Source organism: Condylura cristata, unplaced genomic scaffold (genome assembly GCF_000260355.1).
Source record: "Condylura cristata isolate star-nosed mole 26May11 unplaced genomic scaffold, ConCri1.0 scaffold00024, whole genome shotgun sequence".
Lineage (NCBI taxonomy): Eukaryota > Metazoa > Chordata > Mammalia > Eulipotyphla > Talpidae > Condylura > Condylura cristata.
The window spans coordinates 20,655,587-20,682,860 of record NW_004567125.1 but is presented as its reverse complement, the minus strand read 5'-3'; the positions used below and the strand labels follow the sequence as shown (position 1 = coordinate 20,682,860).

Here is a 27,274-nt window from a genome sequence, read left to right as displayed (position 1 = left end):
AATAACTCATTGGAGACCCTTTGAAGGCATCTATAGGTGGCAGAGTTTTTCTTATTGAGAGACCACTCAGTATTTCTGTAAGTCACTATCATGAATTTCAGTGCAGACCTTTATAAATTGATAGTCTAGACTGAGCTGGAAGCATTCCAGGCTCCAAGAGGAAATTCTGATTTGCAAAACTTCCTCAGAGACTTATCCAGCTGTTATGCAGAAATATCCCCAGACTGCATCTGATTTGGGGTCTAATGCCAAGTGCCAGGTGTGTGTGTATTTTGTCATTGCATAACATAGCTAATCTGGGGAGCCCTTAGGAGACCTTCTGATCCCATGTTTTGAAGATGACAGAAGCGAGCTCCAGAAAGATGACAACAGCCTAATTCTCCTGGCCACTTTTCTCTGTAGCTCGCCATTCCCTTTCTTATGTCTGGATTATTAATGTTTTGAGACCTTTTTGTTCTTACCATTGAGAACAAATATCACCAACAGGGGCAATGGAAATTTGGTTATGCTCCTCCTGGTTGTGAGTGGACAGAGACATTCCAAATCTCAACAAGTCAAAAAAGTTGTAGTTATTTGAAAAAACAACAGAAGTGTAGTTATTTTGCAAAGCAACAAGTTGGGTAGTGGTGTCTTGAAATTCAAGCCATTTGCCAATAGCTTTTGTTCTTGGCTAGAATTAGAGGCAGAGGAGTGGGAATGAAATAATAGGAAGCAGCTCTGTGGCAGCCAGTGAGTTCGATAGAGGAGCCACAAGAGAGCATTACCAGTTGGAGTCTGGACATGTTCACAGAAGAATATTCTTGTCCTGGTGTCTCCCATTTTGATATTCACTTAGCCAGGCCTGTGGAGACACAAAGTTCAGACAGCCATTGGTGTTCCCAGCATCTGTGTTGACGGAACCCAGGTCCAGCAGGACACCTTGTTTTATGTGACCATCACTCTGGATGTGGGATTGCATCGTGGCCTCACTCCATGCCAGATGGTCCCTGCGGTGAAGGGTGTGGAGACCCTGTCGACTCTGCCCATTCACCATCTCTCTCTTTCCTCACTTCTGTTGACTTTGTCCTTTCTCTCTGCATCCTTCTCCTTTGTGCTTCTCATCTGTCCCTCATCTTTCTTCACAGATGGTCAGGACGCTAATGTGCTGCTGTCATTATGTTTCTGGAACAAGTTGGGGTCTTTAGAGGCTGCTGTTCCAAAGCCATTAAAGACTTGGGTCGCATTTGATACCAGGGTAAAGATTTGCAGGATAATTAGTGATCCTCTACTGTTATTAACCCCTGACTTAAGCTGGTTATTTTTTTTACAAAGGTGTTGAAAGTTAATGCTACTGTTAATGGTTTCGGTCGGAAAACCATAATGAAACCATGTGGGAAATGAGACTTGCCATCAATATCTTTTAGACTCTGAAATGGGGTGGGAGGGGGAGTAAAACTGTACAGATTAAAAATTGAGTAATTCTGTCAGGCCTCCCTTAGGGAACCTTAAGGATAGTCACTATCTGATGGACGAGACCAATTTGTTATTCTTAGATTTGGACAATTGACCTATCATTACTAAAGTTCTGAGCTTAATCTTCATCACATAGAGAAATTTAGAATGGCAGCTGAGACAGCATAGGATGGAGGGGTGGCTAGATTCTATTTTTAGAGATGGTCTCTTTCCTTTAGAATTCTTTAATTAAAAAAAAAAAATAAAAAAGGCCATTCCCTCCCTGGTGGCACAGCAGGTTAAAGAACAGCACTGAGCAGCTCAAGCCACTTCAGCATGAGTTCCATCCCTACCTGTCCCAGAGGTGACTGACATGGCGCTGCAGACCTCTCCTGACCCGCCCACTGCTCCCCTCACCAGTGTCCTGTTCTGCTCCCCACTCTGTCTCTGGTGAATCTTCTCACTGCCCCTGCACCTCTGGCCTATACCCCAGTTCTGTATGCATAAATAAACAAATCTTTAAAGAAAATAATTCCAGCTTTAAAAAAGGCCATTCATATTAGCATACTTAATAGAATTGAAAAACAATCAAGCAAAACTAATAACCCATAGACACTCTCTTCCCCCTCCCCCAACAGCAAGGAATTTTGTGATGGTGCATTTTATTTGTCTTCCAATTGATCCAGTTTTGTTTGTCTTTTTTTCTGATCTGTGAACTCCCTCAGAAGCCGATTAGATTTGGAGGAAAGGTTTCTACGATTAACAGCAGGTTCAAAGATCCTGATCTAAGCAAAGTCTTCTACTAGCCAGTAATGGCCAATGGGGGATGTCACCTTCAATCTTGAAAAACTGCAGGGGCGGTTCATCAGGTGGCCTAAGCATGAGGCTGAGAATTGACACATGAGTGTTTTCTCCTGGTTTAACCTCACCCTCCAAACAGTCTCTTTACTACTACTAAATGCAGCTTGAAAGTCAGCCTCATGAGGAGTGATGCCCAGAACTCTGGGACTGCTCCAGGCCACTCTTAACTTATTCAGTGACTTGAAGTATTTTGGAGAATTTCCCTGGGTCCTATCCACATTTGACTTTAAATTGTGAAATGTTTGCTGGAGGGTGTCGTGGATCTAGTCCTCATCAAAGTTACCCTTTGGCGGAATTCTGATCTTGACACAATGTGTTGTAACAGCTCAGTTCAGGGATTCTCAGTATGTGGGGATACCCTAGAAGGAAAGGACGTTTGGATGGTGTGAGGAAGACCTAATGTCTAGAAAGGCATTTCGATAGCCTGTTTTGGGTGTCCTAAGCGAACCCCACAAAAAGACAGTGTTGCAAGCTCACAGTGCACAAGCGAACTTTAGAACAATGACTAAGGCTAATTTAAAAATGATTTATGGTGCTCCTTGGTGGCACAGTGGTTTAAAATGCAGCACTGCAAGCTGGCCACAGTCGCTTCAGTGCGAGTTCAATCCCTGGCCTCAGAGGTGACCCACATAGCACGGCAGATTTCTCCTGTCTAGCCCGCTGCTCCCTTCAGCAGTGTACTTTGTCGATCTGCCTGTTCTGCTCCCCATTCTGTCTCTGGTGAAGCCTCTTATCGTCCCTGCACCTCTGGCCTGTACTCCAGCTCTATGTGCACAAATAATTTTTTTAAAAAAAGTGATTTCTTTTCACTCTTCTTCTCTTTGCCTTTCCCCATCCAGACTATCCTTTAGCATGACTTTCTCTGCCAAAACTCCAAGATTTCTGTCTTAGAAACTGCCTATCTGTGTCAGTGTGCATGAGCACCTTGCTCTCCAGCCTATGGTCCAGTCTAAAGTGGACCTGGACCTCAAAGGATTTGATCAAACTATTCGAATGTGCTCACCCTGAGTTCAGGGAAAGAAGAGGTGGAGAACAGGCTAGACTTGAGAGAATATTTGATGTTTAGGGGGACATTAGAATGATCAATCTTCCTTTGGGACTTAGAATTACAGAACACCATTTACCCCATGATCTTGAAATTCATCTGTATAACTCTTCCATACTCAAAAGTGAAAACTCAAAGCAGGTTACTCATTTAAGTTTCTGCCAGACTGGGTCTCCTATTTCCAGTTCAGAATTTTGATCACTCCCAAATAGAAGGTCAGAATCCCAGTGAAGAATTGCATCGAGTCTATTTGCCACTCACCCCAGGCCTCCCTGGCCATTCTAATATGTCCCCATTGCTTCTCCGCTTAATAGAATTGTGGATGACTTTCCATTTTTTCTGAACTCCTTCAACTGGCATTCACAGCTTCCATGTTTGACACTAATCGGCACTTTCAGCCCAGTCCTCTACGACTCCCCTTTATACCCTCCATCCCACCCACAGAGGAACCAGCCCCCCCCCCCCCCCCGCTCCCTCAGTTCTGTGAATATATGTGATCCTGCTGTTCCCCTGTGCACAATGTTCTCTTCATCGAGAATTGCCTCCCAGCATTTCTTCCCTTCTCATCCCTTCCCCTGCAAGTGCCCACCCCAGTTCCATCCTCTCACTGAGCATTGCTGCACTGTTGGGAGCACTTTCTCATGGCCATATTTTCAGCTTCTTACTAGAGCAAAGGCCTAAGAATAGGCCTAACAATTTGCAGAATGTGGCAAAATTGTGTTCTCCAAAAATCTTTGGTGTTTACGAGGACTAATATACTCTGGTGTTTTTATACTCCAGACAGTTCCAGAATTTTGGGAAGTGTTGAGAGATGTGAGCGAGGTTGCTGGAGGGGAAGAATAACCAGCAAAAAGCTAGGCAGCCTTACCTTCCTGGAGCTGTCAGCCCCAGTGTGATGATGGCTATGGGGCTCACGCCACTGGTGGTACCTTGAGATGACCATCAAGGTAGCTGTTGGCGCTTGTATTCAGTACATCGTGACACAGATTCTGGCTGAGATTGCCCGGCAGCCCAAGGGAGACCTGGGTGTAGGGTAACTTTTTTTTTTTTAAGATGTATTTATTTATGCTTACAGTGGGGTACAGGTCAAAGATTCAGGGGTGATGAGAGGATTCACCAGAGACAGAGCGGGGAGCAGAACAGGCAGATTGACAAAGTGCATTGCTGAAGGGAACAGCAGACGGGTCAGAAGAGGTCTGCCACGCCATGTGGGTCAGCTCCCTGGCCGGGGATCAAGCTCATGCTGCAGGAAGAGTCCTACAGTAACTATTTTATCACTTTCTGTGTTTTCTGAACTTTGGGAGTCTCAGAGCAGACTTGCATTGGTAAGGCAATTTCTGAGTATTTCCTCCTCTCGAGATCTTCTGCTGACATCTTGACGAACGTGATTACATGATATTCCCAGCCCTGATCTCAGCTCCATGGGTGATGAAATTCACAAGACATTTACTGTGCCCTGTGTGGTTTTATTCATCGATTGGCCCAAGACAGACATAGCATATGTATGTAAATTTCTGGTTTAGCATTATCGCTGTCCCATGTCAGATCCTGCCCCGGGGAGGGTGGAAAGGTGGGGTGTAGAGGTCTGGATGGGGAACAAGAGAGGAGCTATCATTCTATACTTATCTTGTATTTAAAATGTGCCAAGCACCCTCACTGGCAGGCTTGGTATTCTCCTTCCTTCATCTTTTATCTTCTGTGATAAATCTGGTCTGGGCACAATCAGAGTATCGCCATCCAGAATCCCATAGAGAGGGTCAGAGGATCACACCAAAGCCCCTCAGCTCACCTCACTGGGAGCACTGAGCACTTTTTCTACAACCCCATTACACCCCTTCTTTCCTTGGTTCAGTGTAGAAATTAGGAGCAAAACACCTTCCCTCTCAAAGGCTTGTACTGCTAATGGGTGTAGAGTTTCTTTTTGAATGATGAAAGTGTTCTGGAATTAGAGTGGTAATGGCTGCACAACGTGTGAATATTCTAAAAGCCATTGAATTCTATGCTTTGAAAGGTGGATTTTATGGTATGTGAATTATATCTTGATTTTGAAAGAAGTTTTGTACCTAAACCTTGTGCAAAAAAAGTTTAAAAGGTGAAGCACAAAAACCAAAAGACCATTTGGACTTTCTACTCAAATGCTTTCTCTCTCTGTATGAGTCCAAGGGCCAACTGGTCCTGTGGGTGCCAGCGGGGGAGGGATCTGATAGACATGCAGCTGTCTTAGTTCCTGTTCTGTCAAGCTGGAGTGACCTTGGTCTGAATATTTGCTTGTCTACTTCCACCGTTAAACAAAGGTAATGAACCTGATTGATGCGATAAGACTCTCCTAGGAAATGAAAATTTGGTTTTTTTAAATATGATAGAGGCATGCAATATGCAAGTTCTTCTGAAGAGGGGCTAAGTGACATGGGGTGTGTTGAAGAAACCCTGGGCTGGGTGAGAGCAGATGCTGGCAGGAGGCTGAACAGGTGTGGCTCTGTTTGATTTAATTATGCCATCAGTTGTTCTATTAAGGGCCTTTACTGCCTCCGAATTTTATGTCTGTGGTGAGGAGGAGGTGGAAGCTTCTACAGTGGCAGGAAAGAGACTCGGAGGAGGAAGGCATGTTTCCAGGATGGGGACTTTTGGTGTTTTCATGCGAAGCTTTGATGTGAGGTGAAAAGGATCAGCACAACTACAGAGTAGAGCTTGTGATTGCAGGGCTCACAGGAAGTGTCAGCTGGTGGCTGCGATATAAGAGGGCACCCTTGGAAGGCAGATCCCAGGGCTTCTCTTCACCTGGAAATCTAAAGAGCTTCCTTAGAAGAAAGGTGAACTCAGGAAGCCAGTGTCATGGCCTCACTTAACAAATGGAGTTGTGACTGTGGAAAGTCAGGACCAGCATGCAGGGGTCGCCCCTGCTTCCCACTGCAGCTTCCTGGATGCCTGTGCTGGTTGCTTCCTGGAGTGTGGAAGCTTCTAGCCCAACGGTCCTGGAGTCTTCCAGAGAGAGGGGTTGAGGATGAAGGGAGCTCTGCCTGCCTTGCCATTGTTCTTCATTCTTCCTCACATACCCAGTTTTACTCTTTTGCCTGGGGTATTGCATGGTACAATGAGATTGGGAATCATGTCAATGCTAAAGACCTGTGGCAAGATTACGTTTTCTTTCTATGTTTTCACGAAACTGCCAACACTTGCTACCATTACTCTCCGTGAGTTGCTTTGGTGAACTTGGGGGTTTCATCTAAGTGTGTATCTTACTGCCTAGAACAGTGCCTGGTGAATAACACATGCCTGGGGAGTATATGCCTATTAAGTAATTTAGTGAATGCATCTATAAGTTAATAAATAAAGCAGAACATCATGTGTGCCCTCCCACAAACAGTGAAAGATATTTATAAACTCCATAAATACTTAAAATTGCTTTCTTCTTTATGGTTGTGGTACTTGATGAAAAAACTATTCTAACTGTGTCTTATTAAATCTTTTTTTATGTGTACAGGTTTTTTTTTTTTTTTTGGTCAAAGATGATAACTTTGGGAAGAATCTGTGTCTTTGAAAAAAAAAACGAAGTTCTATAAAGCTCTGTTCTGCTAAAGTGTATTCAGCAGAATGTTAATTCCCTAGGGTAGTAATAGTTTAATAGTTCTTAAGGAGAATATGATTTGGGGTCCAGTTGAAGTTCAGCAAAGGCTAGCGCAACAGGGTTCTCTGCTGTGGCATGTCTCCAAACTTCGATGCACTATCACTTAGGGATATTGTGAGAGCGATATGGAACACTGGTCTTCTGAAGTGCTAATTTAGCACTGGTGTGAGTACCTTACAGGTTTTGGTATTTTGTCATTACCTTGTTAATGATAGTCTGCTGTGGAATCAGGGCCCTGAGAGTGGGTGAGTACTTTTCTCTGTGATAAGGGTTCACTTCTTCACTACCCTCTCCACTCTGCTCTTGCAAGATATGAGAAAAATTAAAGGGAATTAAAACATTACCTTCTAAGCAAGTATCAAACATGCCCAGCGGTCTATGCAGCAAGTGATGGTGGTTTCAGAAATAACCTGTCAGCCCCAATGACTCTCTAGTAATCTCCCAGGATTGTTCCTTCATTGCCAGCTCTCTCCACAGCAATTACCAGCTCTTTCTTTGGTAGAGTCACTGGATTGTCTAGGAGTAATTGCTAGGGAACAAACACTTTAAATTTTACAAAAGCCAAATAGCCTTGTATTTACCTCTTGGGGCTATCAGAATATTCAAACTGTGCTAATTAAAGGATGTTATTGATCACAAAAATATGGGAAGGAACTTGAATTTTCACCTCAGTGTTGTTTGCAATAGGTGAGAAGTTGACTCACTAGATTATGGCATTAAAGCCCTATAGGGGGTAAACTCTCTTCCTCTTAGGGTCTCTTCCCTTTCTTGGGATTTAGAGCAATGGTAAACCCGATCTTGGCTATTCTTCGAACCCCTTGCCATCTTCAGTTCATGCTAGCTAATCCATATCAATGCCTAAGAAGAAGATGAAAAGAAGACTTGCACTGGTCCAGCCCAAATTCTGACCTGTATCTTTGGATTTTGTCCTCCAGAGATCTCAGGGAACACGGAGGACATTCCTCTGGTACGCTGGAGGCAGCAGTGGCTGGAAAATGGCACTTTGCTTTTTCACATTCATCATCAAGATGGTGCCCCGAGCCTCCCTGGCCAAGACCCAACTGAAGAGCCCCAACATGAGTCAGCAGAAGAAGAGCTGAGGATTCTCCACATCTCAGTCATGGTGAGAACAGCACATCCTTGTGTCTCAGGCCACACCTTAGATTTTCTTGACCTTAAGGCAGTGGGGCCTTGGACATAGCTCTGTAAGATCCAGCTTCATGATGAATGTTGATCATATTAATAAATGCTTTTCCCACTTATGAGAAATAGTATAAGTAAAAGTGGCCATTATTTCTACAGTACCACTACCCAACTGCCCTCTCTAGAAACATGGCTGGACATGGAGTCACTTCCAAGCCAGAGACACTATCAGATAGGGTTGGTGGATTGTCTTCAGGACTCATTCACCTAGATCAGAATATAATAGTTCTCTGTTAGTTTTTTCTAAATGTCTGAATTACCAAACTGCTTGCTGCTACCGGGTCCCCGGGTCCCTTCTCTCTGAATGGGAATATTCATCCCCTTGGCTCAATTCCCTTTTAGAGCAAAGGACATGTCAACAAATACTTGCCCCATTTCTAGCATGGCTCAGAAGGTTCAGGCCCCAAGAAATTAGAAAATTGTTCTTAAAATTGTAAAAGCTTATGTTTTAGAATTGCACTAGAAAGTAAATACCACAGTAGTAGGTGAAGGGTTTATTTCATGTTATTTTTTCACTAGTGTATCCTCAGCACCTAGAATAATAAATTCACATAGCCAGTGTTTAGCAATTTTATGTGGAAAATGAATGAATATTCTATTTGATATTTTATGTCCTGTACTGATTGTACTATTTTGGTGTTGTCCTGTAAAACCTACATACCCTATAAACCTAGGGTAGCCTGAGTAGAGGTCGATTATCCAGAGGTCACATGTATGGAGATATGGGCTGTTTCACTGTCAAGAAACTCGGTAGAGAACCATCCTGGTGCTATTCTAAATTTAAATTCATCTGTTACTCTGGTACCCTCACTACATGCCTTTAACTTTGTTAATCAGCTTGGAGAAAACTCAACTTGTGTGTGTGCACGTATGTGTGTGCATGTGCATGTGTGTTTGCCATGGAAAATCCCCCCGACCCCATAAAATCTTGGACAAACTCTCTTGAATGTAAGCCTTCCACTTCCCATTTCTTCCTCAACCAGCATCCCCATGAAAGGCTGACTTGGTAGATTGTCTTCAGGACTCATTCACCTAGATCAGAATATAATAGTTCTCTGTTAGTTTTTGCTAAATTTAAACTAGATGGTGGAGAAGAGTCCTTGAAGAGCGAATGGTAAACCTCAATACCATGTAAGGCCAGAAAGCAGGCGGGTAAACGCGATCACTACATTTCACTTTTATAAATTAATTGAGATGTATAAAACATGGTAGTACTTGTACTTCTCTAATCAAAGATCAGTGTTTCCTCTCTCAGAGTCTTGTAGTTTCCAGAGACTAAGATCAGGCAGATACACCAAATCAGCCCTGGCACTGACTGGAACAACCAATGTGGAGGCTACATTGTCTGCAATTTATAATGTGGGCTGATTGAAAACAAGGGCAGAGTGGTGGACTTCACACCTGCCACCCATATCCGCCCAGTGTGGGAACCCTGGTCATGCTTTTGTTCAGTTTTATTTCTTTTGGTTCCAAGTCATCTCAAAGAACCTTCTCTTGTTACACCAAAGAGATGTTTAGGGCAACGAACAGCGTATAGACTTTCCTAAGGACTACATTGTACATTGGGTACACGTGTGTTTGGAAAAAAGACCCTGAATATAAGAAGCTGAGATAAGCAATTCATCAGGTAGAAGGTGTGTTCGGTGGGGATGGGAAAGTAGTGTAAGGATCTATGGAAAGACAGCTTGTAGCTTGTCTTAGTGGTACAGCGTAGCTTGAGTATAGCAAGCACCCCACCGTCTGTTACCAGATTGAGATGCCCCAATAAGACCTCTAGGGAAGTGTGTGAGTGTGTGTGTGTGCACCACGTACAGGGGCACCCATGTATTTTTGGGGGTAGGTGCCAGTGAAGATAGACATATCTGATCAAGGACCCCAAAAGATTTGAAGAAATAAACTGTACCCTTAAAAAACACACTTTTGAGAAACCCTACATTACTAATGCTTTCATTTTAGACTCTCTGGCAGAGATTAATGGGCAGTGGACTATGAAATGGGAGGGAACAAAATTCAACCTTCAGCCTGTCTCTGAGATCTTTCCTTCACGTGCTACCAGGTATCAGTGGCCGGCCACTAATCACATTCTGTTTTCCAAACAGAATGGGAGAGGTTATTTTTTCTGATTTATTTTAATTTACTTCATGTTATTTTCATCTAAATGGGAGGAAGCAGAGGTTAAAAGAACATGAGCTGAAGTTGAAAGTGGGCAAGTTGTGTGCTTGTTTCTGAGTTGGTCCCTCAGAGGTGGATAGAACCACATCTCCATGAAAAGATGTGTGAAGATCATTGACCTCTGCAGGAGAACAGGGAGCTCGGTGAACTGAAGATGTGGATACTCTCTCCCGCCCTTGTAAAAAACCGTGTGGCCAGTGGCTGGGTCTGGGTCTGCTGCTGCTCAGTTTCCCTCCTCAGTTTCCCTCCATTCCCATTCCACTCTGCACACCCTAACACTGCCTTTCTTAGCCTTAATATTCTAATCTAGAAACAGGTTCAAAGTCTAAAGTTCTTTGTCTGCCCTCAGCTTAGAATCTAGCCTGCGGGTATTGTGTTTGAAGCTGTGGTTCCTGGTGTCTCTGGTGGCTTCTTAGACTCAGAGATTGGTAGATTTTCCATCAAATTGCAGAATGTAAGCCTTAACCCTTGTGTGTCTTTCTCAACCAATGTCTCCAGAAAAAAAAAAAAAAAAAAACGGGCTTGATAGATCCCCCGCATATAAGCAAGCCACTTTATTTAAATTATAGGCCTGAGAAAACAATCTTTGAATAGCAAATGGTAACCTCAATGTCCAAAGTGGAAAACTGTCTACTTCTGCCAAATGCCTACTGAAGGCTAAAGTGTATCAGATGCACTTTTTGCTATGTCTTTGCAGGGAAAGTAGGTAGCCATTTGAAGTAACTTCTGACTTATTTGTAAGAAGATAGCAAAATGCTTTGACTAGAAATGGTGGTAGGCAGCAAAGTCACTTAAATAAAATCTTATTATCCAAACCCTGTTAGTTCGGAAAGAGCAATAGCAGAGCTATTTTTCATTAACTGAAATGATCAATATTGATGTTGTTTTCAGTTTAGATCTGAATAGCATAATTTGAAAAAGGGAAAGTTAAGATTATTAACAAAACATGAATACACCCAACCTTTTCTCTCTTATTAAGAAAATGTATATTTAAAAGCTTAGCTGATAATCCTGAGTATGTCCAATATGTGCAGAGGGAATTAATGGTTCTATGAAAATCATCAAGTTTACATTTCTCTCATTTTCTATTTACACTTTTCTCATCCATATTGTCTCAATGCAGGGACCATTGTTTATTTTTATATTTTGCATTTACTCTGTTTTGTTTAAAACACAAAATATAAGTCATGAGAGAATGAGAAGCAAAGGAAACCCTTTTTGTATCCCTATAACATTCTATGAATGAGAATGTGTAAGTCTTCTCTTACAGTGCACCCAGTATAAATATACCATCAGCAAAACTATGGGCTGCTTGCAGAAAACCAATACTTCAGCTGGGAACTTGGCAATTTAAAACTTTGAAAAACCTTTTGCCTTTTTTATTTTTCAATCACATCCTAAAATTTTTGAATTATTTTTTCCAAAGAGGTACTATTTTTCCCCTTGCGTAGAATAATTGGATTTCCCTCTTGAAAGCTTATATTATTTCTTTGAGGGTCAAATGATGTATTTTAACCTCCTGCATGATTCAAACTTGGCTGAGGAGATTTATTTCAAATTGTGCAAGATAATTGACATTTAGAACTAAAAAAGTACACAAGGATACACTTTTGCAAACTCTGGACCCAGTGAAAGCAAAATCATCAGATGAAAATTGATGTGTGAGTTTAAACCAGAAGTCAAGGAATTCTTCATTTATAAGCAAAATTGCTTATGCCATGAAAGATCAGGTTTTAATACACCTTTCCATCAGCTATTCAGACGCTTTATGGATTTAAATACCCTTGTACTTTAGTTAATTTGCCATATGATCTACGTTTTCTTCTTAAAGTCTATAAAATAATTTAATGGCATATAATAGAATTTTAATGTATCATCTATGTATGTTATGTTTGTAATGCACAACATCAGTATTAATAGACTTCCTATATGCATATAGGTTAAAGTACATTTTCACAGCAAGTAGGCTTTGGAAAATGCTTCGCTTTGATACAGATATTTTATCGTGATAACTCTCACTGGTAGATAATATCTTTGTAGGTCACCCTTTTTAGGTACAATTTGCAATCATGAAAAAAAAATCAACTTTGACCTTTTGGCCACGCCCTGAGGGTTTTGTGACTGGCCCCATGATTCAAGCCTGGGCGCCACTGGGCCTCCCAGCCCTGGCTGGTCAGTGCCTGTCAGCTAGTGCCAGCATGCTCCTGTGTGTGGCCCCTGATTGCCAGCTACCCACAGGACCTCAGCTTGTCAGAGGCCCACAGGAGCCTGATGACACTGAGTTTTCTTCTGGGAGAAATAATACCAAGATTCAGAGACAAGAACCTATTGTACGGCCCTAGAATCCAGGAGAAAAAAATGAACAGTCTAAGCAAATGCCATTCTGGGGACATAACAGGGCCAATAGATCCAAAGCCACGACACACCTCGGGGGCCTCCAGGGTCACATGTCCAGACTGCAGATACCTTTGTGCCTAAGGACCCATCGTTGCTCTTACTTACTTCTTACCTGTGTGTCCTTGCTCAAGTTCAGTTCAGCTGCCTGAGTGTTATGTTACTTTGCTGGCAGCACCACTGCTTCTAGAGTATAGGGGAGAACAGCTCCAGACGTGGTTATTGCTATGTGGCCCCAAGACTGTCAAGTGTTTATTAAGTGTCTGTGGGCACAGGAGAGAGGGCTAGATGCTTTTTCTTCTGCACCTTCTGCCTTCAGCAAATCTGTTGCAGAATTTTATTAGCAATTCATTACTCAGGGCCACACTGCCTCTTTATGGTCAATTGAAGTTGTTTGTTCAGTTTACCTAAAGATGCCCTAGTTTATCAAAGTCAATCCTTTGGATCATTACGAAACCCATGGAAGAGTTTAGGCATGTGAAAGGTACAAAAAGACAGGTCCTGATTCAGTCAAGTTTTGCAAGTAATTCAGGCTATCCATCATGGGGTTAGACTGAGCACCGGCTAGAACCACCTTTGTACATGCTGTCTTCCATTAGGTTAACTGCGGGGGGTGGGGGAGGCACATTCCCAAAATAATCAGCAAGGTCCCTAAAAACAAAAGCTCTTCGCTTGTGGGTTGTCTCCCACAGAGGAATGGAGAAAAGACTGGAGAGTCAGGGTCCCTCCGAGGCTGGTCTTGGTGCCCAGAGAGGACTCGGCTTGCAAACATAGCCCACCTGGCATGATGGTTTCTCTGTGCATCTCTTGCCAGAAGATGTTAAGTTCAGTTACTTCTGATTCTGTTCACAGCTTCAGTGGCTCAGCTATTCTGTCTTATTTGCAGCTCTCCCCCGTGTTTCTGTAGATGGGAGTTGGGGTGTCACAGAAAGATATTCCAGGATTAGAATTAGAAGGTGAGCTTCCACTCTGGTTGGAGCACATTAGCAATTTGTTGAATCTTTTGGAAGCTTCATCACCTCATCTGAAAAGACTACATGGAGATCCACTCAGTTCTTCTCTGTAATGGGGTTTTACTATAGAAGTTCAAATGGAAATAAGGAAGACAGAAACCTTCTCATTAGAAGTGAAACCCCAGATTTAGCATTTCCTCAAACCTAGAACTAGAAGATGCTGCAGCTCCCAAGTTACCCTGTCATCCAGTCCCCCACCTCAGCAGCTACAGTTCCTCCCTGCACACCTGTCTCTGTTGCTCCTGTGGCCATGAACTAGTTTCTTTCCCCAAACTACTCTATCAGCCTTGCCCCCACTTTGATGTTTTTATGTTTGTTCTTTCCATTGACTCATGTCGCTTCACTAGTGTCCCCTTCTCATTTCTCTCTGCTTTACATTTCCCACTTTGTTCTTATAGTTGCCAGCTTCTCTGGTTCCCCACCCCTTATTCTAATTCCTTAGGGAGAGAAGCAGATCACCCTAGCTGATTACTGTAGTTTCTCTTTGTCCGGAGCTTTTCCTAATATGTTATCCCTCAGGTGGGTATCATTGTAACCATCATCTATCTATCTGTTGGCTGCCCTTATGAAGAGGTTGGTGTATGTGGCACAGAAAATTCCATAGAGCTCTGGACTACTTCCTTAGCAGAGGCTTGTTCATCATGTGTCCATGATGTATTTGCTCAGTACAGCAAGCATATTGCAGAGATGTGGAAGGATGGACTGAGTTCATCGTCATCATCATCACCAGCGTCATCATCACCAGCATCATCATCACAATCTTTTTTGTACTAATCATGTATCAGACTATTCTCTTAGGGCTCTCAGTGTGTCATAATAACTTATATTCTCATCACAACACCATGAGGTTGGGTTTGTTACCCACCTGGCATGGTGGTTTCTCTATTATCCCATTTTATGGTGAGGGGACTGAGGCCAATGAAGTAACTAACTGAAAATAAACATCTCTTAAATTGGAGAATACTGGATTGAATCAAGAAAATTGACATCATCTAAACTCTAGACTCTGAGAGACGCTTAACTCATGTCCTGACCCGTAGTGAATGCCCGCTTGTCCTCCTGCCAGCTTTTGTTGGTTGCCGACTTTGTTGTTTGAGATGCATCTGACACATTTCCCCATTATGGCTTCAAAACAAGTAACTCTGTGGGCACTAGGACCCACCCCCAGGTGGGGTGCAGCTTTCTGCCTATGACTGTGCCAGGCAGCTAACCCCACAAGCTCAGATCCTGTTCAGCTTGGCTAAACCCACCTGCTAACCTTGGCTTCGGCCACACCACCTCACAGCTGGCACTGCGTTTATTGGCAGGGAAGAGCCATGTGTAACAGTAAACTTGGACTTCCTCATATACATGCTTTTACACGTCTGCAGTGAATGGTTAGCAACCAAAATAGCATTTTAAAAGCATTATTGACCTATCATTGATTTAAAAGCATCATTGATTCAGTCGTTCATTTAGATATTGATTCTTTCATTTACTGATATCTGTCAGGCTTTGGGTACAGTTTTTTGAACTACTAAGGAGATTGGAAATTAATAAAACAAGGTGCTGCTTTCAAAGAACATTTATTCATATTGTTAAGACTTCACATTTGGAAATGGCCACTGGCAGAACTCAAAATCAGGTGGAATGTCTAACTTATTGTCCACTCTTCAATTCTTTAGATCCTCTTTAGCATTCTATTCTCTCTCCTGAAGCTCATACAGGCCTCAAGGTACCCCCATTTATCAGTACGGAACATAGCTAAGAGACCAAATTTCCACAAGGATACTAATGCCTTTTAACAACTTGATGTAATATTCCATCCAGCAATTTGACTTACTTGATATAAAAGCCAACAATTTACTTTTAAGAGCTTACTGTCAAAAATCCCTGAAGGTCCTTTTGAAAGCAGGAGTCATAATCTCCATGGGGTTTAAATCAATATTAAGAACTAGTAATAGTCATACTAATGAAGCTATCATTTCATTCACTGTGTCTCAAGCAATAAATGGGATCGTTTCCACATAAAATATCAGTCCATTCCCTTAGCAGCTTTGTGAAGTAGATATTAACTCTCCCACCTTGCAGATGTAAAAACTGAGACTTAGAGAAAGTAAATTACAGGCCCAAGCTCACAAAGATGGAGCCAGCTTCAAGGTCAGTATGTCTGATGTCAGACTTCATTCTGCTGTGCAACTCAAAGCTGGTCTCAGGATTGGCTAGTTTCTCCACTTTATTTCAGATAATGTGCTATAATTTGCATCTTTAGCTAACACAGCAGAAACCCTTCACTTGATGAAGATAGCAAAGGCATGGAGAGAACTGGGTAAGATGTTGTCACAGGGGAGCCCCTGAGCCACTTCAAAAGTGAAGAGCTGCATTGGGCAGCAAAGATCAAGCATCGCAAAGAAGTCGGGGTTGAGCTGAGCAGAGGGGAATTGAGGAGCCAATGAAGAATCTAAGTTCTGTGATATTTAACTTTAGTGAGACAGTGCATTGCAAGGGCTTTGCTATCAGAGAGACCAATTTAAATCCCACTTCTACCACTTGCTAGAATTGCTAGTGACCTTGGACAAATTACTTCATCTCTTTAAACTCACTTTCCTTATCTATAAAGTGGGAATAATAGATTCTACTTTACAGAGCAGTTTTGATGGTTAAATGAGATAGTTCTTATTAAGCACTTCCTATACTGCCGGCCCCTGGGAAGCACCCAGTAAATGTTAACTAGGTAAACTCTTGGGGTGCCATGCAAGCTGCCTGTAACAATTCTGTGTGCATTGTGTTACCCAGAGACTCACTACCTTAGGGATCCAGAAAAGCAGCTGGGACCATAGCAACTTCGTAGAGGAGCCTGCTGGAGTCATGCCCAGGGAGAAGGCAGAGGCAATTGGGGCCATTGGGGTGACAGAATGGGTCCTTTACAAGACTGTGATGTGGTCATGAACATCCAGGGCATTGTTAAGCCACTTTAGTTTCGATGTTTACAAGGTTTCCTAGCAGCTAGCCTGTGGTTTAGGATGATTATTCCAGCTCCAAGCTTTCCTAGGAGAACTTTACTAATTTATTTTTTAATCAAACCAAATGATGTCATTATGGGAATTCCTCCTCTACCTAGGTTTCCACCCATACAAAGATTGTTATTATTTAACATTAACAACAGGGAAAAGAAGGCACAGAATGAGATAAAGTGGTAGGTTGCCTTCATGGCCTGTATTAATGGAAAATATTAGAGATACTCAATACTGATCACATGATCTTTCTTCCAAATTATATTGGCTTCCCTTTGCCTTCAGTCCATCTCCAAAGTGTGGGGGTTTTCTCGCATGCCTGAAGTTTGCCTTTAAATCTGACCTCAGGGGCCTCCCTGGTGGCACAAAGAGTAGTCTCAGCACTATGAAGCTACCACCAGCCACTGTAGCATGAGTTCAATACCCAGCCCTGGAGGTGACCCACATGGCACAGCAGACCTCTCCTGTCTTGCCCACCGCTCTCCTCAGTGTATTTCAGTAGATCCACCTGTTCTGCTCCCCACTCTGTTTCTGGTGAATCCTCTTAACCCTCCCCACATCTCTGGCCTACACCCCAGCTCCTGCATGCATGCATAAATAAAATAAATCTTTAAAAAAAAATAAAATAAATCTGTTTCTAACCAAGGACTCACAGCCATGGTGCTTGGTTAGAAACAGATTAGATTTGGGTAAAGTAAAATATAGCCAATCCTAGAGGGTGGTGGTGGGGAACCCTAGCATAGAAAATAGCAGGAAATTTAGCCAGAATTTTGTTAAAGCTACATAATTTCGGCTCTGCAACTAACCAACTCCTGCCACTGCAATTCCAAAGCACCCACACCCAGTATATCAAGAATATGTGTCCATGTTTCAATATAACTTTAAAAAAAAAAAAAAAAAAGTGGTCCAGGCCCTCCCTGGTGGTGCAGCAGGTTAAAGCACAGCACTAAGAAGCTTAAGCCACTTTCGCATGAGTTTGATCCCTGCCTGCCCCGGAGTTGACCTATATGGCGCAGCAGACCTCTCCTGACCTGCCCGCTGCTCCCCTCAGCAGTGTACTTCGTCGATCTGCCTGTTCTGCTCCCCACTCTGTCCCTAGTGAATCCTCTCACCCTCCACATCTCTGGCCTGTTCCCCAGTTCTGTACAAATAAATAAATAAATCTTTAAAAAAAAAACAGTGGTCCACCTTTGACCTTTTGACCTACAGGCCTTAGTTTGCTCACCCTCATGAAGTCCAGTCTCCTCGCTTTATATACAGAGACTTAAATCTAACAGCTCAACTTCACAGTAGTGATAGAGTCCTATACTAAGAATAAAAGAGAAGACTGCTGGTTTTGGTCAGACCTCCATGGATTGATTGTAATTGTCACTTAAGGCAGGTGTTGACATGGATTGTTCTTGCTACAAATTCAAAGCGTGTGATATTCACAAATTTAGGTGAAACATAAGCACATTGGCCTCTTCTGAGAGGTATTGATGGGTTTAGCAAAAAAGCTGATGAAAACAAAGACATGCTTCGACTTGATAAGAAAAGTTTAAACTGAGTACCAATTAGCAAATATGCTGGGTTTTGTCCCTTGCATGACGGATGGATCCTGGTTGGTTTCACCTTTGACATACGAAGTAAACTTCTACAAAATGCCTGGATACTGGCCCTCCCTGGTGGCACAGCGGGTTAAAGCACCAGCACTAAGAAGCTTAAGCCATTTCCGCATGAGTTCGATCCCCGCCTGCCCTGGAGGAGATCCACATGGCATGGCAGACCTCTCCTGACCCGCCCGCTGCTCCCCTCAGCAGTGTACTTTGTCTATTTGCCTGTTCTGCTCCCCACTCTGTCCCTGGTGAATCCTCTCACCCTCCGCATCTCTGGCCTGTACCCCAGTTCAAGTCTTTAAAAAAAAAAAATGCCTGGATACGTTAGACCAGCCCCTTATATCAAAATACTTTGTGTATACACGGTCATGGAAGTAGAATCCCTCTTCCAGAGATGTCATGATAAAGTTGTTTTTTTTTTTTGGACCTGATCGTAAGGACTTTAAGAATCATGGTCACCCTTAGCTTTGCCAATGATGCTGGGGGTGGACAAAGCATTTGAAGACCTCACCTCTTAAAATTAGCCTTGACCCTCTCAAGTATCTGCTAAAAGTTCATCAAAAGTCTTGCTGCAGGAGAAGTCAATGGCACTGACCCTCCCAGTTGCATAGGTATCTCTGTGGTCCATCTGGGATGTCAGGAGCTTCTTGCTCAAGGGTGCCTTGTTATTTATGAATCTTCTGGTATGTCTGTTGCTGCTGCTGCTGTCTGGGAATAGCCATAGAGTGGAGTCAAATAGCTTTCTATATTGGGACGAATCATATGCTCAGCTTATTGATCTATTGGTGTGGCTGACAGCAGTGGGTGCTTCATGGAGCACTAATTGGAAACTTCTGGTCTGGCTTCTAATACTAAAATTTACACAAAGTGAATTTAAGGGCATATGTGGGGCCCCAGTTCCATAAAGAAGACAGAGTCATGTGCAATTCCTAAAAGACACCAGACACCAGATGTTTTTGTTTCTTGTCTGAGGAAGAAGATGAGAGGCTTTGGGACTCATAAACATTTTGGCATTATCATAGTGCACATGTGAGAACTGACCTGTATGCACCTTAGCCACACATCAAGTATGATAAGCTGCTGCATGGAAGAAGCCCAGAGGAGCTCCGCACCCCAGCAGTGAGCACTCCCCTTACCCTCCTGTCACTCTTTAAATGTCACGGTGTCCACAGCAAGTCACCATCACCAGGCTTTCTCCTGCTTGTGTCAGTTGCAACCCCATGTGCCTTAGTGCTCTGCTAATCAGGGCGAGCAGCCTTGCCAGGGGCAGAAGCGCCTACCTTGGCTGCCTCCTGGGACTGGGATGGCCACCTGGCAGCGTCCTGTTCAGGGGTTCCGCAGCAGAGAGATGCAAGCTGAGGAGCCAGCTGTGCTGTCTAGACTGCATTTTCCCCTTGTTCTCAGCAGCTATTGAAGCTGGGCTGAGACATTGGAGGAGAACACTGGAGGCTTTGATTTTACCCCTTTCCCCCTAAAAATATTTGTCTGTGAAGCCTCAGGCAAGCCTCTTCACCTTCCTGAACTTCAGCTTTCTCATCTGTAACTAAGAGATTTGTAGAAGTGTGCTCAAATCCTTAGCCATTCAGACATTTTGGGCCATATTTTTATATAATCCAGTATTTTCTGAGTGATTCTTTATGAATTGATTGATTTCCCCAGTTTGAACTTACTTTGGCTTTTTCTTAGATGACCATGCCAGTAAAATCACAGGCTTGATGTTATAGTTAATTATTTCAATACTGTTTAAGAATGATCATTATTTTTTAAAGATTTATTTATTTTTGCATATAGAACTGGGGTACAGGCCAGAGGTGTAGGGGCGATGGGAGGATTCACCAGAGACAGAGTGGGGAGCAGAACAGGCTGATTGATGAGGTACACTGCAGACCAGTCAGGAGAGGTCTGCTGTGCCATGTGGGTCACCTCCGGGGTGGGGATTGAACTCATGCTGAAGTGTTTTGGCTTCTTAGTGCTGTGCTTTTAACCTGCTGCGCCACCAGGGAAGGCCCAGGAATGATCATTATTTTTATAAAATGAGTAAAAGTAAAATAACAATAAAATAAACATGGCCTGCCCCTTGACCAGCCTCCGCATGCCATTAAGTAGGAGGAAATGACGTAGGCCATGAGGATTCTTCTTTGGCATCCCAGACTAGATGACTTTGAACTCACCTTCAGCTCTCATATTCTAGAAATATTGAGGGATGTGAAAGTAAAGAACATATGAATCCCTAGTTAAGCAGACTTCGGAGCAACATGTGAAGACACGTTACTCTGTTCCCTGCAGCAGCACTGCCCTGCTTCCCACTGATGAACAAGAGAGGATGGCCTGGGGGGGAAATGGTGCATGCCCATTAAGTTGGGCTGGATGAAAACAGCTCTGCCTTAGGAGGGAGCTGTCCTTTGCCACGGTGCTGATATGAATGGGGTATGGTAGCTCTAAGTCCTTTCTCCCCACACTGGGTCTCCCTGCAGTCACTTGGGTTTGCCAAGCTGCTTGTCCGGGCTTCCTGTGCTTAGCCAGCTCTGCTCCTCATAGTCTCTGTGGGGTGTCCCTAGATCCACCCCTCACCTTTGCTGGCAGGACATGCTCCAGGGGCTTCCGGGGGTTGGCCTCCAGATGGAGTGGCCCCTAGACCATGTGAGGGAGCAGGCCAAGGGAAGGACCTCAGGCCTCCAACTTAGGGGATTTGATGAGGGAAAACACTCCGTGGAGCACTTGGAATTATTTCTGAAGGACTTTGACTACCCCAAGGGGAGAACATTTATGCTTCTGTCTAAAATATTTTCAGTCATCCAGGTGTGGAATGATTCCTGACAAGCATAGCCAAGTCTGTGGTTTTATATTTTTCTCATCTGGAGGGGAAACCTGCTTCAGTATGGAATTCCCAACAAGAGAGTGCACTCTGCCTTGCCAAATAACAATGCAAGGAACTCAGGGCACCTCCCAGATTTCCCTTCCACATGACCTTGCCGCGCAGCGAGGCAAGGACAAGTCAGTGCCATGTTTCTATCAGAAACAAGAGGGCCTCTCTGAGGCAAGAAGAAATTCATGTCTTCCTCTTCCCTCTCTCTCTTCTCCGTGCCCTTTGTGAATTCCTTTGTCTACTTGATCAAGCGTGGGTCTGATGTTCATTTTCACCTGATTTCGTCTAATGAAAAAAGTTAGAGCAGGAAGTGGGCCATGTAACTATTCCTGTGTGATACTGCAAGCACATTCAAAGGGCTGTTTCTGCTCCCAGAAACTTTCATCAGCATCTGTGTTAAATGTTGCCTTGCCCAGTTAATATCATTCCAGGTCACTAGGGTTTTAAAGAAAGAATAGTCGAAAGGAGAAAGGCAGTTATTTTCCTTTGGAACCATCTATACAAATATCATTATTTGGAGTCAGAAGGCTCTCTATCTTCATAGTTATTCTTTTTACCTAGGATCTAATTCCTGCATGCTTCTGCTCACTATCCCTAGACAAGTCACAGCCATGACATCCTGGTATGTGTGTGTGTGTGTGTGTGTGTGCACTTAACTCCTACCTGTCTTTCAGGGGTAGGTAGAGCAAACCTAGTCCTCCTTTCTCCTTTGTGTCTCAACACTTTTGACACTTTGTGTGTGTGTGTGTGTGTGTGTGTGTGTGTGGAGGGGGATCCACAACACCTGTGTGTCTATGATTTAAATTAATTCTGACACTGTCTACCTGGAGGTAGTGTCAGAGCCCAGAGGTTAAGGGCCCAATCCCACACACACTTCAAGTGTCAGTCACACATAGTAGGTTCCCAGGTTATTCACACCTTCTGTCTGACATGGCTGCAAATTAGGGGTTCCCATGACCTCCTCCCCTTTCAATTTGACTAATTGGCAGAATAGCTCATGGAGGATGTAGATGAATAGCTAAATGAAGAGATACAGAGAGTGGGCCCTGCAAATCCGGAGTGCAGAGGCTTCTGTCCCTGTGAGGGTGGGCATGTGTCACCCCCCCCCAGTATATAAATGTGTGTTCTTATCATGAAAAAATTTACAAGGATTTTAGGAAGTCTGTGCCAGGAACCAGGGGCAGAAACCATTATGAATATATCTTCAGTGATATCACAGAATTCCTAGCTCAAATGTCTCCACCTGGCTACCTTCTGTATCCTTCAGCCAGACATCATGCCACTCCCAGGATCTCTTATGACTGGATCATCAGGAAAGATTTCTCTGAGCCTCTTCCATGGCTGGTATTCATTTCTACCTTATTCATTAATGTTTTGACAAGTCTTCCCTACTCGGCTTCAGACTCCTAAATGGCAGGATCTTGTCTGGGTGTGGTTCAGCTTTATAACTACCAGCATAATACTTCACAGGAAGAAAGTCAGAACTCAGTGTTTGTAGAGTGAATATAGTATGTTTGTATCATTTTTGTTGCCGTTGTTATTTGTTTGTGTTGGTCCTTACAACCATCTTTATCTCCAGCTTTAGCCACTCACCTCCAGGCTGTGAACGTCAGCTCTGTCTGTCTGGTTGTCCCATGTACATTTCAAACACAAGTCAAATGAAATCCATTATCTTTCTCCCACTCACCTCTCCACCTCTTGTGTTGCCTGCTTCAGTTGGTGCCAGGACCGCCAAGGGGGTCATCCAGGCTAGGTTGCCCTTCCTCCCTCAACCTGCTAATCAACCCGTACCAAGTCTGTTCATTTTATTATTCAAAGGTCTCTAAAATCTTTCTTTTTCCACCTCCTCTGTGCCACCACTGCTGGTAAAAGCACCATTACCTCTCACCAGCCTATTGCAAGGATTCTCCCCCTGTTTACTCTGCTTTCTGACTTCTTCCATTTAAAACTTCCCTCTCATGCCACCAGACTGCTCTTAGCAAAGTGTAGTTTGGACATAGTCATCTTCCTGATGAAGATCCTTGAGTAGTTCCCTCCTTTCAGGGAGGTAAATTCTAAATGCTATACCTTGTATAATCTGACCCTTAGCTCACACCCCTCCATAGTTTCCACTCTATTCTAGCCACTCTGACCAACTCGATCATCTTTCCTGATCCTCTCTTGTTGTTTAAGACCACTGTAATTTCACTAATGCTGTAATTTTGGCTTCAACTATCTGTTCCTCTAAGTACAGTCACTTCTAACTACTCTCTTTAAAACTCACTCCATGGCTTCCCCTAGAATATCTCCCTGGCCCCCTTTTCTCTAGGCTGGGTTGAGTGGTGCTGTGCAATTACTATGGGGTATCTCTGCACCCTCCTCCTCTGTGCTCTGATGCGCACACATTGCTAGGAGGGGTTACTTGTCTGAATATACTAACAGAGGGCCAGGCCTTTCCTAAGAGGACAGAGGAGACTTTGAGAGTGAATGGGTAATCTTGTGAGGAAGGCTGAATGAGTCTGACAAAATAGAAAGTTGAGGCTCGAGGTCAAAGGGCCAAGTGACTGGTAAGTGACATTGTTGTCACTGGAACCAGGTGGTCACTCAGGGACCTCCCTGTGTTTTGTGGAATGTTCTGTCCAGGTCTCCTGTCTGGTTGTTGGGCTCTTTTCTCTTCACTAACCTTCCTCCCACACCGCCATGGAAAAGGAGCCATAGGGAAGACTGCCATGCTCTGGAGCTGGCTGGATCACGGGCCATTTCTCACTACACACACACACACTCTCACACACACACACCTTTTAAAATTGCTTTTTGGTTAAGATCTATTTTATTTATCTATGTATACATATGTATACAAGATCTGGGGTGTATGTCAGAGGTGCAGGGATGAGAGGACATACCAGAAACAGAGTGGGGAGCAGAAAAGGTGGATCTACTAAAAAAACACTGCTGAGGGGAGCAGCTGGTGAAACAGGAGAGGTCTGCTGTGCCATGTGGGTCAGCTCCCTGGCCAGAATCAAACTCATACTGCAGTTCGATAGCTTCATAGTGCTGAGACTGAACCTCTTACACCACCAACAAGGTGTTTTTTAATTGACCCTGAGCAAAGGAAAAATTCTTTTCCTGTGAAATATTGACGACTTCTTTTTGAATGTTATGGGACTTGGCTTATGGACCGGAGTGGCACCACATGGTGTCATGGGATGAGGTAAATAGGGCCCCTCCCAGGACTGGAAAACTGAACAGTCCCTGCCCAAGTTTCCAAGGCAAAGCCAGTGGTGCCCCATTTTTCCTGTCCTGTGTGGTTGCACTCACACCTCCGCAGTTCCCAGCCAGTGTCAGGTCCCCATCAATTGTAAAGTGTGCAAGTGAATTTGCTACTAATAATAGGTGAAGTGCTGAAATGTGTGACTGGTTTCCTTTTTTTCCATTAGAGTGGAGTCAACATTATAAATGACCTAGAATAAGGTCATTCCCACTCAACTTGTATATTCTATGATTCTTTGACTGAGAGAAGGAAAAAGGAGTTACTGCAGGTGTTGGCAGTGCCTGGAACCATCAGTGTGCCTGTGGGGTCTGTTTGGTTTGTCACATTGTGGAGACAAGAAAACTCTTGAAAGCTGTTTGTCCTGCCAAATTTAGTTTCTCTAACTGCAACATGGAGCTAACAAGAACTTCACCACCCTACCTGCAGTCGCTGTGCAAAGACAGAAATATAAATATAAATATACATGCATATAATTATATACAATACATATATTAGTAAAAATAAAAATCAAAGCTTTCATTCTAACTGAAGGGACTTTCTTTTCCACCATTTTCATTGTGAAACATGTATCCCAGCTCTTCCTATAATTAGGTGTTCAGAAGATGTTTTCATATATGGTGACAAATTTCCTTGACCTGTCTGGTGACGAGACTCTGTAGAGTAGAGAAAGAAAGCTCTGTAGAGTAGAGAAAGAACAGTCAGATCCAAGTGCAGGTCAGTCTGCTTTACTAGGAAAACTCCCTGTCAAATAAAGTGAGCTGTCTGCCATCTCCCAATCACTTGCTAATGGTGCCAAAAGGAATGAGCTAGAACCAGATTGGATAAGTGAGAGTACTCACACTTTCTGAAAACACGACGACATCCTCTGGATAGTGGGTCTGTGATATGAACCTCCCTTCTGAACATGGACCGGGGGTGAAGAAGCTGACACCTACAGTCACTGACTTCTTCTGGGAGGCTCAGCATCCCAGGGAGCACCTCATGATTGACCAAGGAGCCAGAAAAGGGGACCGGCTCCAGATGGAGGCCTTGAATCAGAGCTGACAGACAGAATAAGTGTCATGCTATTTGTGCTTTATCAGCTTGCTAAGCCAGCTAAATGTGCCTCCCTATAATTAATCCAACATTACACTGTTGAGGTAGATCTCTGGGCTGAGCCGTTTGCTAAGACTGAGGCTGTAGGAAGTTTCTAAGTCCAGGTCTCTGTTTGCAAGTCTAGTTGGGGAAGCAGCAGAATTAGGGGTTGGAGATTAATTAAGAAACACCCATTTATGCTTTTGGAGGTGATAGAGAGTAAGACATCTGAGGATTGGCATAATCAAAGTTGTCCTTGGAAGCAGAGGAACTTAAGTTAGGACTTACAGGTAAAGGCCTTGGTAGATGGAACAGTGTGAGCACGTGACATGGAAAGGAGACAGGAGAGGCAGAGGCTCCAGTATGAACATGAACTATCTCTGTTACCCTATACTGTTCTTGCTTTTCTTCTCTCCTCCCTTGCAGTCTCCTGCCTGCCCCTCACCCTGTTTTCCTCTTACCCACAATAGAACCAAATGATACGAATAGAAAATAAATAAATAAGCACTATTAAAAATGTGGGAAAATGAAACCCCTTGAACACTTTGATCTGACTCAAGTTATAATGGTGTTGCAGGTTGACTGGGCCAGGAAAATGTGCCCAGGGATTGGGTGGGTACATGTTTGCCTCATCGGCTACTTTGGAAGCAAGAACTCCTGGCTGTCATTGTATCATGAGTGAATGGCTAGATCAGGCTGGATTCATTCTGTATGACCAAGCCAGTGATCAGTAAATCAAAAACATACCAGAGTAGGGTCCTTTGTCACATTCTGCAGGGTCAGAACTCAGATTCCCTTTGCTCTGGTCCATTTTTGGCTGATTAGAACTATAAGTGTGCCTGAAGCATTGGTATATGTGACTAGCATTAGTCAGAGATAACGTGAATCATGATCAGCTAAGGAAGAAATGAAACCTCCATAGTATCAGGTTTTCTGCTCTACCTCATCACTCTCCCTCTAAGGTCAAAAGCAAGCAAGAAATCCCAGAAAACCAGATGAACAAAGCTGACAGCATGTGGATACCATAGGGGGAGGAGTAGGCCAGGCAGGATGGTTTTGTTTTTTGTTTAAAGTAATGATGGGAAGTATTTGAAGGTTTAGACAAAAGCTTTGCCAGCAAAAAGTGTAATTAGCTGAAGACAGTATGTTGCTGATGTTCAGCTGGTGGTTTAACGAAGCCTGCCCTAATGAGAATGTCAGTGTCTTGCTCTGATATTGCCTTCACAATCCAGGCCTCTTCTCCAGATTTTGTGCTTGATTAGTTCCAGAGAAATATCTAATTTTAATAATTTTTAAGAACAAGAAATAAGAGCTACAGCACTTAGCACATGGCCCAGAAAGAAATTCTTTTTACTGTCTACCTTCTTATTTCCTCCTGTCTTTGATGCCAGCCAAAATTTGCTGGCAAGAGTGAGGGGTTCAGGAGGCATTTGGGTATATGAGCCACTAACTATATTTGTACATTCGCATCTCCTCTGGTCTTTAATCCCCTCGCCTGTTCCTTTTGCTACAGTTCTTCAGCTTTAATTTGGTCTTGCCTGGATGCCATGTTTGAATCACAGCTGGGGTATTACTAGAAATAAGTCCATGGGTGTCCTTTGTTCTCAGCATTGTGGGTCAAGTCAGCTGCCAGTTAGAGAAGTTCTGTGAGCAGAAAGCAATGTGTGGGGTTTGCTTATTTCTGTGTTTAGCATTTGATAACTTGTTTGGAGAATGACTGTTATTATCCTTTGGGTTGTAACACAGAACATG

At 43.4% G+C, this 27,274-nt stretch overlaps 1 protein-coding gene across 1 annotated transcript in view; it reads left to right on the top strand.

Moving 5' to 3' along the window:
* Positions 1–27,274, top strand: part of ASTN1 (astrotactin 1) — a 314,384-nt gene that overhangs the window by 108,910 nt on the left and 178,200 nt on the right. Inside the window, exon 2 of the mRNA XM_004688129.2 lies at positions 7,898–8,085. Coding sequence (XP_004688186.1) covers positions 7,898–8,085 — 188 coding nt within the window. The remainder of the gene's footprint in view (positions 1–7,897; positions 8,086–27,274) is intronic.